Source organism: Athene noctua, chromosome 4, assembly GCF_965140245.1.
Source record: "Athene noctua chromosome 4, bAthNoc1.hap1.1, whole genome shotgun sequence".
NCBI lineage: Eukaryota > Metazoa > Chordata > Aves > Strigiformes > Strigidae > Athene > Athene noctua.
Genome location: NC_134040.1, coordinates 55,265,810 through 55,280,119, shown reverse-complemented (window position 1 = coordinate 55,280,119; position 14,310 = coordinate 55,265,810). Strand labels below are relative to the sequence as shown.

Below are 14,310 nucleotides of genomic sequence, written 5' to 3'. Positions count from 1 at the left end.
CCAATTGAAGACTACTTGTCCTCTTAAAATTGTCTTTAGCGATTTTGTAATTTTAATTGCAACTTGTTTGAAGCCCTGGTCCAGAGCCCTGGAGAGAGCAAGCTTTTTGCAGGTGCTCAGCCTTCAGTTATTGCTTTCATAATATAAACGAACGGGCCAAAATCTTGACAGTGGGGTGAAATGGAGGAGGTAGCACCAGGAGGCAAGGGGTTTTGTCAACCTTGACTTGCTGCTTGTGCACCTGCAAAGCTGGGTGTTTGTCTTTATTGGCTTACCCAGAGGTAGTCTCCTCAGGGGAGTAACTGATGGGGGGGACTAAATCTCCAAGAATTTCTGATACTTTGAGGATTTTTTTTTCCTTTTAGGAAGATGAAGTGGGGTAAAAAAAAAAAAACAACCCTCAGTGAAAACTTGTAGAGAAACTAGTCGTCAGTGCTGGATTCAAAGCTGTGCTCTGGTGGTGACCTGAGGTAAAATACAAGTGGGGATCATCTTTCTATTGGCTCCATTAGGGAGTTTCTGGCATTTTTGCTTCCCTGTCTGGAGACGAGCCCTCCCCTCAGGCTCGCCCGCCCCGGGAAATCGCGGCTTCCCGGCTCTGCGGGCTGTATGTGCGTGGGGTGGTAGTTTTGGGGACTGTGACCCGTGGGGGCTGCGGGCAGCACTGGGACTCCCCGGGGCCCGAGGGACGCCTCGCAGGGGCAGCGCTGCCGCCCGCTCTCCCCCGCGGGCAGCGCGGGCCTGAGGGGGCTTTCCCGCAGGGCGGCCATTTTAGGTGCGGTCCCCGCTGCGCCCCGGGGCGCCCTGAGCCGCGGCGGGCGCCGTGCCCCGCACGGGATGGCGACGGCGGCGGCGGGTCCGCCCCGTCGGGGGCGTCTCCGCGGCGGCGCGGGGCCGCCTCCCCATCCCCGCCCCCCGGCTCCCCAGTCGCGTCGGTGGCTGGACGGGAGCGGAGCGGAGCTGAGCCGAGCTACGCCGCGCTGCCCGCCCGCCCCGTCCCGTCCTGAGCCGACCCGAGCGGGCAGCGCCGGGGGGGAGCCGCCGCCCCATGCGCTGAGGGGCGGCGGGATGGGGCCGCGGGGCGCTGGCGGCTGGGCCGGTCGCGCCGGGGCGCCGGCTCCCGGTTGGACGTGTCTCCTGCCGCTGCTGCTGTGCGCCGCGCTCCGGAGCCTGCTAGCCAGCCCCGGCAGCGAGGGTGAGCGGGGACAGGGCGGCCGGGCCGTCGGGGCAGCGCCCGCTGAGGAAGGGGGGCGGCCGGCCCGGCGGCGCGCTCCTTCGGGTCATCCGACTCCATTCTGGAACGTTTTGGGGAGGTGGAGAGGGGGCTCCGCCCGAGGGGAGGCGGATGCTGCGCTGGGGGATGCGGGCGGCAGTGGCCGGTGAGGCTGGGGGGGTCCCGGGCAAGGGAGGCGGCAGCGCTGCCTCAGGGCGCGGGCGGGCTTGCGCGGGTGGGTTTGCACAGATGCCTTGGCACGGGCGCGTTTGGCAGTGGGTTGGGTTTTTTTTTGGGGTGGGTGGGTGTTGGTGTTGCACGGGTGGGTTTGCTAGCGGTTTGCACCAGGGTAGCTGCCCAGGTGCGTTGTCGCGGGTGGGTTTGCCGGGCTCCGCGCCGGGCGGGTTGTTCTGGCAGTAAGTGCGGGGCTTTGCACGGGTGGGGGGGTCTCGGGGGTGTGCGCGGAGCGGGATCGGGGCCGGCCGGGGCTCGGCGGGGCCGGGGCGGGCTGGGGTGGCTCCCGGGGGGGAGCCCCGCAAGCGCTGGCCGCAGTGCGCTTACTTCGTGGCTTAAAATGTATCTATATAAAAAGGAGGCGAAGCGGCGGAGGTGCTGGTATTTAACCCGCAACGCAGCGGAGCGCGGCCGCCGGGGACGGATTTTTTCATTTAATCTCGATGAGACCAACAGCTAAAAAACATGCGTCCAGGCTTCTTGTCTCGCAGGGTAGTTCCAGACTTCCAGACCGAACTGTATTTTTTTTTTCACTATACGTGGTATGGGCACTGCTTGGGGCTTTTTATTATTATTTTTGGATCCGCGGGCAGGCTATAATGTGAAAGCGATGTGTGGAGAGAAGTTCGGCATCTGAAGGGGATGCCGGCGGCTCGTAGCAGGCTGGCTTCGTGATGCACCGTAATTATTTGTGAAACTCCTTTAGAGGGAGGAGGTGTGCAGGGTTGGTGAAAGAAAACACTACTAGAATTTCAAAGATGTGGCCTGAGGTAACTTAGCTAGCTGTAATTTATTTTGGAGAGCGAGAATAATGTGAATGGCAGTTCTCTTAAAAAAAAAAGTGCGGAGGAAGGGGAAAATACTGATCCTTTGTATGTGAAGATATCTGATGTTCAGGAAGGTTTGGGGGGTGATGGAAGCGGCTTTGGCTTTGCCTTGGTTAGATAACGGTGGGCCCGATCCTTCTGCCCCACGCGATTTCGGATGGCTTCACCCGTGGGAGCGGTGCTGGGGGGGTGGTGTGGCGGCTTTCGAGGGGCTTTCCCGGTTACCCTCCTGGCGCTCGGCAGTCCCCCTGTCCTGGTCCAGGGGTCGGCGGCCGCTCGGAGCCCCGGCTCGGTCAACCTCGCCCGTTCTTGGAAAACCGGGACAGATGGTGCTGAGGGGAATCAACGGGACCGTTCACCGAGCGTAGAGGTGCCTGTGCGTGAGCGGGCAGCTGCAGAGCAGGACTTCGACTCGACAGGAGACGGTGCTGGAAGGGATTAATGAAGCTGCCGAGCAAACGGGTTCAGTGGCTTTACAGGGAGGTCTCAGGGCAGTATTACAGTAATGATGAGCAGCGTGAGCGCTTGCTCCGTGGTCTCCCTCCCCCTACTTTTCAGACTGCTGCTCTCTAATTTCCGTCTCTTCGGTAAATGTGAAGCTCAAAGACTGCTTGCTGGTAGGAGGGGTCTGACTGTGGACCTGAACTTATTCAATAACCGCTGTCCCTCGCTGCTTGGAGATTTATTTGTAAACAAGCATTATTTGACAAGTGCTTCTCGCAGCATGTCTCCTTTGGCAATTACTACGGAACAGCTCCGCTTCTGGGAGCGGCTCACCCTGCAGCCTGCGAAGCCTGATGCGTGAGAAACCTCAGCCGCTGAAGTCCGCATGCCACTGACACTTGTCACCGGTTTGGGTTTGAAAAGTTCAGTTTGGCTGCTTCAGGGCTCCGATGGGAGAGATCCTCTCCTGGGGTTAGTTGTCATATTCAGCAGGTTGGGAACTTTGCTTTTGCTTGGATGGAGGTAGCCATCTTAGACCTGTGAATAAAATTTTCAAAAGTTGGTGGTATTGGTTTTTCTGGGTTTTATTTTTTATTACCCCTCATCCTAATCACCATGGTTAAACAACTAGCTGATACCCTGTGCTCTGTAGGTATGTGACACGTATGTGAGACATATGTAGTTACATAGACGATGACGAATTCTCATAATTACTTTTTTTAACCCTGCATCATATTTTTTTTTGTTGTTTGTTTGTTTGCTTCTCTAAATCTTACTGTAATACAGTGACTTCGTAGGATAAGATATATGCAGTTGTTAATTCACAGTTCCTGTTTTTCTCTTTTACTTTCTAGTGGAAGGGCGTTTAGAGGAAAATGCTTTAAAAATCTAGGTTAAGATTTGGAGGGGAAAAAAACCTAAATTCATTGTTTGGGTTCCTTAGCATGGAAATAGTTTTTTACAAGGGCACCTGAGTTTCAGAAACTCCTGCCATTTTTATGGAGAAGAACTGAGTACCTAGCTTGTATCACAAACCTGATCACCTTCATAGATATCTCCAGTTACGGATTGAAGGATATAAATTGGGAAAATGGATTTTTTTTTTTCTCCAGATTTTCCTATAATCGGAAAATAAAGCAGATTTTTATTTCAAGCACCTTTTCTCAGTTTATATATTAAAAGCAAAATATGTAGTGAAGGATGAAGGCTCAGTGTTATTTCATGCATTTTCAAGTATTGATTATTAGAGTTAATTGATTAGAACCAGAGATTTCCTTCTTCCCTTTGACTACTTTTACAAATTCAGAAATTGGTTATACAGAAAATATTCCAAAGAGTGCACTGAAAGTATTACACAATTTTGAAGTGCTGGTATTTCAGAAGTGCATTATTACTTTAAAACCATTCCTTATGATTCTAGGGTGTCAGAAGCAGCCCTGCAGTATGTGACTGGGCTTCCTGCACCTCCTTGAGTTTAAAAATGCCCGTGTTTTAAATCTTTCTGTTGTAAGTACTAGAGTTTGGGAGGTGGCTTATACAAGTTATTTATGTAAAACATAGAACGAATGAATAAATAAATTGTTTAAAGACACACACCCACACCCCACCACCCCCATCCCCCGAACTTCATGATTTGTTATGCATCATCTGTGGGTTTAAATTGGTTTGCAGATCTCATTCTGATGTCACCCAGGTGACCTTAAAAAGTGTCATGCCTGCAAATTATTAACACAGTGGAGTATCTTACCTCTGTTTACTTGTAACAAAGTAACTCCACAACATACTTGTGTAATGGTCATTAAATACAAAGTATATTTCATTTTAGGGCTTTTCAGCAGAAGTAAGTGAACAAGAAGTATCTTGTTATGCAAATCAAAAGAAATACACAAATAGACAAAGGTAAGAAAGACAAAATTAGTCTTACTTTGTAATGTGTTGTATTTAAGACAAAAAGGATATTCTTTAGTTAAAACTCTTGGCATTGGGTCCTCTTCCTCTTAATTCTTCCTGTTTTTTTTGAAGCTTGGGTTATCTTAATGCATCATTTTTAATTTGAATAGATGAATAAATGAGTACAATTAAAGGGGTGGGTCTGGTGCAGGCAGAAATAAAGGAAGGTTGTAATTTGCAGATTATTCATGCCAGAGCCTGGAATAAGCCTACCTGTTCCCAGTGTGTTGACTTCTCTGTGTGTTGTTTCATACTGACATATAATTTCTGTGTTATGGCGCACTGGATAAATGCATATTTAGGTATAACATCACAATGTTTATCTTTAATCAGTGAATTAAATCTTTTTCAAGAAGGGTTTTTTTGTATATGTAGTAGAAGCAGGTGTCGAAATAGTCTTAATTTTCGTATCAGTATATTTCAATTAGTCTAATGCTTTTGGTAAAAATACACATGATCAGAACATTTTGCTTATTAGGTTGCTCTTAGCTTGGCTTTGTATGCCATGCACTCACACCACTGTTGCATTTTGTGTAATTCTGTAGGTATTGAGTACTGCTAGCATGCATATACCTGGTGTACGCAGAATGGATAAGTTTGTACACATTTCAGTTTGCTCACAGTGCTTTCTAAGAGTTATCTCTTCCTTACTTCATGTATTGGAATGATTTTCTGTGTGCTTTCCGTGATAGCAGAGTGTAGCCTCAGTGCCCTGTGTTTATTTTACTCACAGGAGTAATCCCATTAACTTTTAAATTTACTGCAGTGGAATTACTGGTATGAGGAAGGACAGATCATGTCTAATGGTCTTTTGGGGATCAGTCAGATGTGTGATGTATGGCTTTTCAGGAGGTTTAGAATGACTCAATCATGGTTTTAAAATGGAAACTATTATCGTTTTGACAGTAAAACAACATTTGAAACGCAGCACTTTTAAGTCTATGACTAAAAGCATTGCTGCCTAATGACACATTTTAAAAAAGGGAAATAAACAATAGCAAAGATTGACTACAAGATAGTACCTGTTTCCTTTCGAAGTTTATCTTAAAAATTGTAATAAATAGTGGAAAACAGGCAAACTGTCTTAAACGGAACCACTGACAGACTGTCTGCTTATAGTATTGTAAATGTCGACACCATAATTTGATGTATAAAGCAGCTATTTGCACATCAATTTACAGATGGGTAAACTGGCAGGTACCATGGGAGAAATGGAAGAGTTAGTGGGCTTGTCTGACAGCTGCTTCCCCCTCCACCAAGCTGCTCCACCTCTCCCACCCTTACCACACTTTTTAGCTCCAGTATACAGTCCATCTCCAAGTCTGTTGTTCTCTTTCTGTTAAGAAAACTATCTTGTCCATAAAGAAATGTTTATTCTTTGCACTAACTTAAAGTGTTTTGCAGCAGGCTCTGGCAGGGAAGGTGGGAACAGAATTTCATAAAATCTGGCAGAAATTACAAAGCCAAGACAGTTTATCATGTGTTGTCTTGACCTCTGATCTCGTTGGGTTTATGCTTTATTGTTCTGAGGATTTCTATGTCGCTTCTGCAGGAAACCTTGTTTCCAGCACGTGCAGAGCCCTTAACCTGGGAAAGTCTAGCTGAGATTGCTTAGCTGAATGGTGGTGTTGGACCCTGTTGGCTTTATGGTCTTAGATCCCCACACTCTTTCTGACTTGGAACTATGTTTTTAGTTGTCTGTTCTGTAAGTGTACAGGTATGTATATTCTTGAATAGATGAGCTTTAAACATCACTTAAAGATATCAGGGAAGTGAGACTATGCCCCAACATAAAAAGAAAAAAATTTTTTGGCAGTTGTTAAAAAATATTCTCACTTCCTTTTTAGGAAATAAATCTAAATCTGTATGTGGTTCAAGGGCAAAATGAGATGTAAAAAACCTAAATGCACACAGATTGGTCACTTTGTAGAAGCACTGAATTTCTTAGTTAAGTGCTCGCTTCTGTGGTTGAAAGAGTATTCAGTGCAGGTCTTCAGCAGATAGTTGGCCTTCTATCCATTAAAAAGGTCTTTAAAAAATATAATCTTGTGCTTGTAGTAAAACATCTAAACACAAGATTGAAATATTTGTCGTAAGTGCACTTTTCTCACTGACCATAAGTGCTGGTGAGAGATGGGGCCTCATTTCAACCAGGATGGACTTGAGCTAGGTATTTTTCTTTACTGAGAGAATGTTGCAGAAATACTGTGTTAATGATTGCATTGGAATGAACAACTTTTTTTATAACTTACTCTTTACTGAACTCATTTTCTTTGATCTCTGCTGTAAAATTGCTGCATATTTCAAAAGCTAGTAGAGAATGCTTTTTTCCTTTGAAAATATATTTTATTCTTAAGATGCTTCTGATTTTTGGCACGGGTAGAACAGAGAGATGAATATTCCTCTGTGTTCACATCGTGCCTGTCCCTCACTCTGCTGTGCAACCAGTTGGACATTGAGGTGACGGGTTTTGCTGAGGTGAAAGCATTTGCTGCCCCAGTTGCTTTCAGAGGCAGCTGTATTGGCAAACTTGAGCACTGGCCTTCAGTAGCTTAGGTCTCTATAGGGATTTGTTACCCTTTTAGTTGTCTCTTTGACCTATTATATCTCCTACAGTCTCAGTTTTGGTATTTGCTATGGCTTTGGTCAGTGCACTCTCTGAGCCTCTCCAGAGGTTTAACGTACTTATCTTCTTGGAGATAGAAAGCAATTATTCTTGTCTTCTGTTGAGAGGGGACAGTCGAGAGGAGATGTAAGCACTGTGATTTGCAATACTTAGGGATTTGGGAGGTGGGAGGTAATGAGTGACTGTTTGCAGAGGTCCAGCAGCACGTTGCCTGCTATGGGCAAGGGTGCTGGGCCCTGCAGGCTGCCCTGGGCTGTGTGTATGATCATAGCCTTCCTGCTTCTGCTTTGTAAAGAGGACTAAAGATGCTTTGGGCCAGAATCATTGCCATGGGAGCGTTCAGTGCATGCTGTGACTGTCTCACTGGGGGTGTTGGTAGTGGGAAACACTCTACTTTTCTCTCCCTCTTCCCTGGTGTTTTAAGTTATGCAAGAGGTGTGTTAGGAGGACTTTGACCATGTAGAGCTGCTCAGGTGACCACTAGCTGGAAGGATGAGAGATGCTTCCTGGAGAAGGTGATGTAGCATGTCCTGTCACAGCAGGTCGGGGAATACCTGCATGAGCTGATCTGGCATTGCTGAGGGAGAAGGTGACTCCCGCCCCTTGTCTTCCCCTGTCAAGCTCCTGAGGATCACTAGGGGTTCAGCTGGTGTGCTCCTGAGCCAACTGTGCCTTGGAGGTGTGCGTGGAGACAAAACATTCCCCTGCAAAAGTTGAGAGCTTCTACATTTAGGTGGCTGTGTAGCAGGTATTGAGCCTGTAGGAGAGAGGGTAGGACCCTGGGCTTGCGGGCTTTCATGGCAGCTACTTCATTTTGGTGCAGGGGGCAGTACTGAAGTGTCTTGCTGAGGTGTTAGCTCCTGGGTTCTCTAACCTGGATCACGTAAATGTTAGAAGGAGGTCAGAACAACCAGTTGGAACTTTTTAATTACCTGAGGCATGGTGAAACACCTGGAGGAAATTAATTATTTAGCATCAGTAATGTGCATTTCATGATGTTTCTGGTTGGACTTCATAACTTTAACTGTTTCACATGTCCCAAAACAGTGAAACTGCTTGGGGAAATTATTTGCATATTTGCCTTTGTAAGTTGATTTTCTTAAAAAACCACAGTCATTTTGGTTTATCCATGTTTGCCTTACTAATGTTCACATGCAATTTCTTCCTAAAATGTGTTGGCAATGTGCTGTTCCCACTAGCAACCTCCACCCCCTTCCCTCAACAGAAATAGAAAGGATAAACTGTCAACCCCCCTGAAAAGCCAATAGATCATCTTAAACATATTTTTGCTCCCAAATGCTATCTAAGCATTATGTCAGTTCCTTTTTTTTCTGCTTGAGTGAACTCAGTGGCAGCAGAGTAGTCATTATTGTCAACAGGAAGGCTTTATTGGTGCTGGACAGTGAGGTCTTGCAAGTCCAGTGGTAGTGAAAGCTGGCAGGCTTGACACTCTGTATGTCTGTGCCAAGTTTCTTTCCTTTTGTTGAGTTCAGTTATATGCGTAACAGAATTTAATCTCCATGTCTTTTAGGATACCTTTTAGGAGTGGAGACCATATTGCTTTTAGTTGGCAATGCTCTGATTTAGGGAAGAAGGTGAGATTTCATCTCAGCATTGCCAGCAGGTGTTTTGATTGCATTGGGAAGCTGTTGGGATTTTAGGGCTTGACTTTGTGTGTGCTGAATAAGGTGCTTGCTTTAAATAGGGTCTTGAAGAAACTGTCTGCCTCCTTCAGCGGCCTGCAGATGTCTTGGCAGTGGTTGGAGACCCTGAGTCTGCAGGCAGCGGCAGCACTGGTATTTTGGTTTTCCATGCAGGCTAGTTGTCAAGATGCTGGTTGTATCTTGTCTTCAGTGGAAGCTTCTTTTTCATTCTTAATGGTAGGGTAATACTTGCCCAGATGGTTTCCCCAAAAGATTTTGTGCTGCAGCCAGCTTGGAGATCCGCTATTGTGTTGGTACAGCATTGTTTCCAGTGGATCTTATGAGTGAGGCTGGAAGCATTTTACTGACTTTCTTCACAGGGAATAAATTATTTTCAATTAAATGGTGATTTTGGTGGGAATGGGAGTGTTTGCCATTAAAAAAAAGAGGCAAACCGTACTGGAGTTTTTAAGTTTCCAGGCACTTTGGTGTCAAGCTAGTAATCTCTTGACCACTTATGCTTTTAAGTTATGTATGGTGGGAAGACCAAACAACTGCCTCTTGTCTTGACTGCAGATCCTTGTAAGGAAAACATCTGCATTTTCCTATTTGTCTTAGTGGGTCTGGTTATCAAAGTGAGCTCTGGGTCCCACTCCCTGGTGCTATGGCTGGTGGTGTGCCTGCAGGGAAAAAAATGCAGCCAACCCAAAGACATTTGTCAAAGGGCCATATCACACCCCTCATAAACAGTGTGTTCAGACAAATTACAGATGTAATGCAGAAATTACTGGGTAAAATTCTCTGGATGATGTTATGATTGCAGTTGTCCATCTGGCCTTAAAAACCTATGAATCTGTGATGCAGATTCTAGCATTTTGGCTCTTGCTATAAAAGGGAATCATGAGAAAACTTGGAGCAGAATGAAGCCAACATAATAAAATATAAATTTGCAGTTAATACTAGTTTGCGAGTTCATTAAGTAGTGTATATTTTCTTCCTCCAGTGGGCTATAAATAATAGGTACTGCTACAGCTTGCACTCTGCTTTAGCTTGTTTCCACCGATGGAGATATTTCAGAGCTTCTTGCCTGTGTGTGTTTTGTCCCAACTCAGTGTAGCTAATTAATTAAAAACATCTGCTCCCTGATGACTTTGATTTCTTTCAAGAGTTTATTTTCTTAATTTGTTTTTGCTTTCTTGGATTATTTTTGGCTGTCACTTGTTAAAGTGCTTTGGATTTATACTTTTTGAAGAAATACTTGGCACAACAGGGAAAACAGTTGGAGAATGAATGGTAACAATACTTCAATAAAACCAGTGAAGATTTATGAAGCAGGAAAACTTTGACTCATGATGATGAAGAGTCCTCTGCAGTCAGTATGTCTTGGTAGTGCTGTGAACTCTGGGAGTGCAGGAGGAAGGATGGGGAGGTATGCCCTGTAAGGGGGAACCAGCTCCATTAATGATGATGTGTTTGGCAGCTCTGCCCCCTGCTTCGGGCAGAGGGAAAGAGGAGGAGAGCAGAGGCGTGAAGCTTGGGGGAAAGCCTGTGATGCTCTTCAGAAGACCTCTGGATGAGGGTTCCATCCAAAGCACTGCTGTTGCACCTTGTCGTGCGTGCACCTTGACCCCCAACCAGCAGAGGGTTTCACCTCATGCTTAATTGGCAGCGTGCGAGTACTCCCATGAGCAGTTTCTTACAAGTAATTTAAATGTAGTTGCTCCCTCAATCTGTGAGTGTCGGGTCAGAGCTGGGTCTACCTTGATGTAGCTCCGACCCTCCTGTGGGTGGCGATGTCCTGTGGAGTGCTGTGCAGAGGGGGCCAGGAGATGCAGGAGGAGCCTTGAGGAGGATGTAGGAGCACGATTCACACTTTTTTTCATGTGGGAATTCTGATTCGGGCTACCCAAAACGTTCAGATTTCTGTTCAATTTGTAACAAATATTAAGCAGAATTTTGAGTTGTTTAAACCAAAACATTTTGATTCAAATGTTACTTTAGAAATGAGGTGAGGTTTTAAAATATTATGCAAGCTTTAAGGAAGGTTTATTTACTCCTGTTTGTTTTGGCATGGAAACTGTAGTTATGGGGTATTGATTTGGTCAAAGAGGATGTTCTTTTCCTCCTGTTTTAGGTGTATTTCAGTGAAATAAAAAAAAAAAAAAAAGATTCATATGGCTTTACAGCTTCATGGCATAAACTCCATCAGCTTTTGCTATCCTGACCATTTTGCCTGTTCTGGAGTGATTTATCAGGATAAACTATACTAGTATGCCCTGTGGTAAACCTTAGCTTGCAAATGGTGCTGCTGAAGAGCAGGACTACTCTGGTGTATAAGGATCTATTGGGCTCAAAAAACATACCAACCCAGAAGAGTTCAGTCTTTTGTGTGCCTGCAGAGACTTTGCCCTGGTGTGAGCAATGAAGGTTTTTCTGGAAGATCCTTAGATACCAAAATGGCAGGAGGACATGTGGCTGGTAGGATCAGAAGTGCTCAGTGTTTTAGCCCATTGGTGGGGTTGTTTTGTTGGGGGTTTTTTTCAGCTTTTTTTTTTTTTGTTTCAAATTTGAAATTGGAGAGAAGAAGATGAAGCTGCTCCAGTTGCTCCTGCTTCAGACCTGAGCCAGAGGAGCCATCTTGCTTCAGTGGTATGACCAAAAAAATCCATGGATTGGTGGCTGCTTCTACTTCAGGCATAGTACCATCATGACAGACCTGTCCTGCTGTTGCCTGGGCAAGCTAATGCTACCACATGGCACTGTTTTAGATGGCTGTGTCAGATGGGGTGCTCTGCTGTGTGGGCAGCAATGTTGGTTTAAGTCAGTGTTGAATACCATTGGCCCTGACATTTCTTGTGCTGTGCTGCCTTCCAGCCACAATCCTTGTGTAGCCATGGTGAAGCAGCTAAATGCTGGCTGTATGAACGTGACAGGGACATTTGAGTAAAAAGCCATATCTAGTCTCCCTGTCAGATTCCTGGGTGAAAAAACACTGTTAATTCACTAGCTAGAGTTCAGGGCAAAGGTTTCGATCACTTCTGGTTTCATTCTAACTTGATTGCTCACCTTTAGTAACCAGCCTGTCTGAGAACAAGAGTGTATGCAAATTCCCTGGGCTATTATTCTTTATTAAAAAAAAGAAAAAAAAGGCTGTGGTATGACTTTAGACTTAATCATCATTTATCCTACCCTGAAGGCATGGAAGTTAATGATGATATAGATCTGTGTGGTTTTGTGTTCCCCTTGACTGAGCATTAGAAATAATTAGGGCTTGTGGGATGGATGCACTGATGGTGGAGATGAACAGAAAACATTTTTGAATGTGTGTATGTGCGTCTTCCAAGTTTGCTGGCAAAGATACAGGTGTTAAGTGTGTGCTTATGGGATCTGAGGTTTCTTGCTTGTTCGAGACTTAGCTAGCTGGTGCTGAAGGAGAAAGGAAGTGGGAATAAATGAGTTCTGTTATTTTGGAGGCTTTTAAGATTATGGGCCAAGCAGAGTTGCTAGCAGTTCCTGGAGGTCATCTGATGATTTCTGCATGCTGGTGGTCATCACAGGTTGGATGGGAAGGATCTGATTCTGCTCTGGAGAAGACCTCTGGTCTGTGTCTTGCTGTGGGTAAAAAAAAGAGACAGTTTTGAGGTTTTTTTATTCAGGTGCAGAAAAGCTTCATCTCTTTCCAGGCAGGCATGCGGTGAGTTATGGAAGCTCTTTTGGGGATCTGATTAGGATGGTGACAGCTCTTCTAGAAATTCTCTGCTAAAAAGGTTTCCTCTGTTGCAGGTACCTACTTACCTGCTTTTTGCCCACTGTTTCTTTCCCAACCTGGCCAATCTGTAGTTTTTTGATAAAAGCCATTTCAGCAAAAATGTTTCTGCCAGGCTGAAAGGTGGTGGGAAGAGAGGTGGTACCAAGCCTGTAGGGACTTGTGTAGTGGGACTGTGCTGGTGGCATCTGCAGCAGTGCACGGTGGGAAGGCTGCCTGAGGGAGCATGCGGAAAGTGTTGGAACTGTCACCCTGCATGGGGAGCTTTGGCAGCTGGGCCATTGGAGGAGCCACCCCCTTGGAGAGGGGATGCTAGGGCTCTGGCCTGGTTTGAGGCTGAGTTGGGCTGGGATTGAGACCTGGCTGTGGTGCAAGTAAAGGGCAGGTACTGGAAATGACTGGGTAGGGTGCTGATGGGGAAGATGCAGGTACTTGTATATAGATGGAGCAGTAGTAATATGTATTTATACCAGAAATTAGGGATTTTCAAAACATTTCAGTCCTTGCAATTTAGAATAACTGCTGGCTAAATATATTCCTCAGAGCAGACTGATGTAGTGCAGTATTTTAGAAGATACACTGTGAAAGCAGTTCTGGGCAGAAACTCATGGGGCAACCAGAGTCTGCTGTGCCTTAGCTGCCTCTCAGAGCTGTCTGAGCTGGGCTGGGAGCCCCGCTGGTCTCCAGAGCAGCCCAGGCACAAGGAGACCTTAAAGTCACTTGTCACTTTTTGTCTTCCTGGCATGTGTATTTTGGGTCACTGTGTGGTGCCTGTCAAAAGGTGTATCCTGTCCTCTCCTATTTATTTTGCTCTATGCGGAATTATACTAAAATAAGGGAGGAATTGAGTCTTCTCTAACTGGAGATTTAGTATTCATCTCTGCTGGCTGACTCACCGGTAGGAAAATTCCCACTGACTTGAGATAGAATTGAATGGGTTGTATTATCTTTTCATATGCTGAAAATTATTTTGAAATTGAAGTTAATAACAGCAATTTAAAAATTGTCGTTGATAGAAAGATAATACAATATTTAGTTGTATCGTGTTCTTTTTTATGATCTGATGTTCGCATAAAAGCACTTTTTCTGCTTTTTCCTTAATTAGTATGTCACAAAGAAGTTTGTGGCATCAAACACACCATCTAATTACATTCATTAGTAGCATCTTCAGGACAAGTTTTAATTAAGTTGTACAATGTAGATCAATACTTCTTTTGCATCCATTGCAACTTACGACAGGAATATACTGTTCTGCACAGTTTAATTACAGTGATTGTAATAGAAGAAATTTTAGTAAACCTGCCATTTTGGCAACAGCACTCCTGTCTCTTGCTTTTTAAAATAGTGTATGGTTATAGTAAGAGATGTTATTTATGTGTGTCCTATTTTGAAGAATATTTTAAGATCAGTCTTTTATCCCATTAAAAAGAAAACACAGTGTAGTTCAGAGTACTAGTGCTTGACTTCAGCTGGAGCAGGAGAAATTAATGAGCATTTACATGAAGACTTCAACAGGGAAAAGGCTGGCCATCACTATGTGACATATCTAGAGGTAGATGATAGCAATACTTTTATTTTGCTTAGGCTGTGGGGTGGAAAGCCACCTA

At 45.2% G+C, this 14,310-nt stretch overlaps 1 protein-coding gene across 14 annotated transcripts in view; it reads left to right on the top strand.

The window, feature by feature from the left end:
• The first annotated feature begins 944 nt into the window (after positions 1–944).
• The window catches only part of EPHA5 (EPH receptor A5), a 197,043-nt gene continuing 183,677 nt past the window's right edge, over positions 945–14,310 (top strand). For all 14 annotated transcript variants that reach the window (XM_074905404.1, XM_074905402.1, XM_074905403.1 and 11 more), the window contains exon 1: positions 945–1,195. In XM_074905404.1, the coding sequence (XP_074761505.1) occupies positions 1,069–1,195 (127 nt within the window). In that variant the 5' untranslated portion in view covers positions 945–1,068. The remainder of the gene's footprint in view (positions 1,196–14,310) is intronic.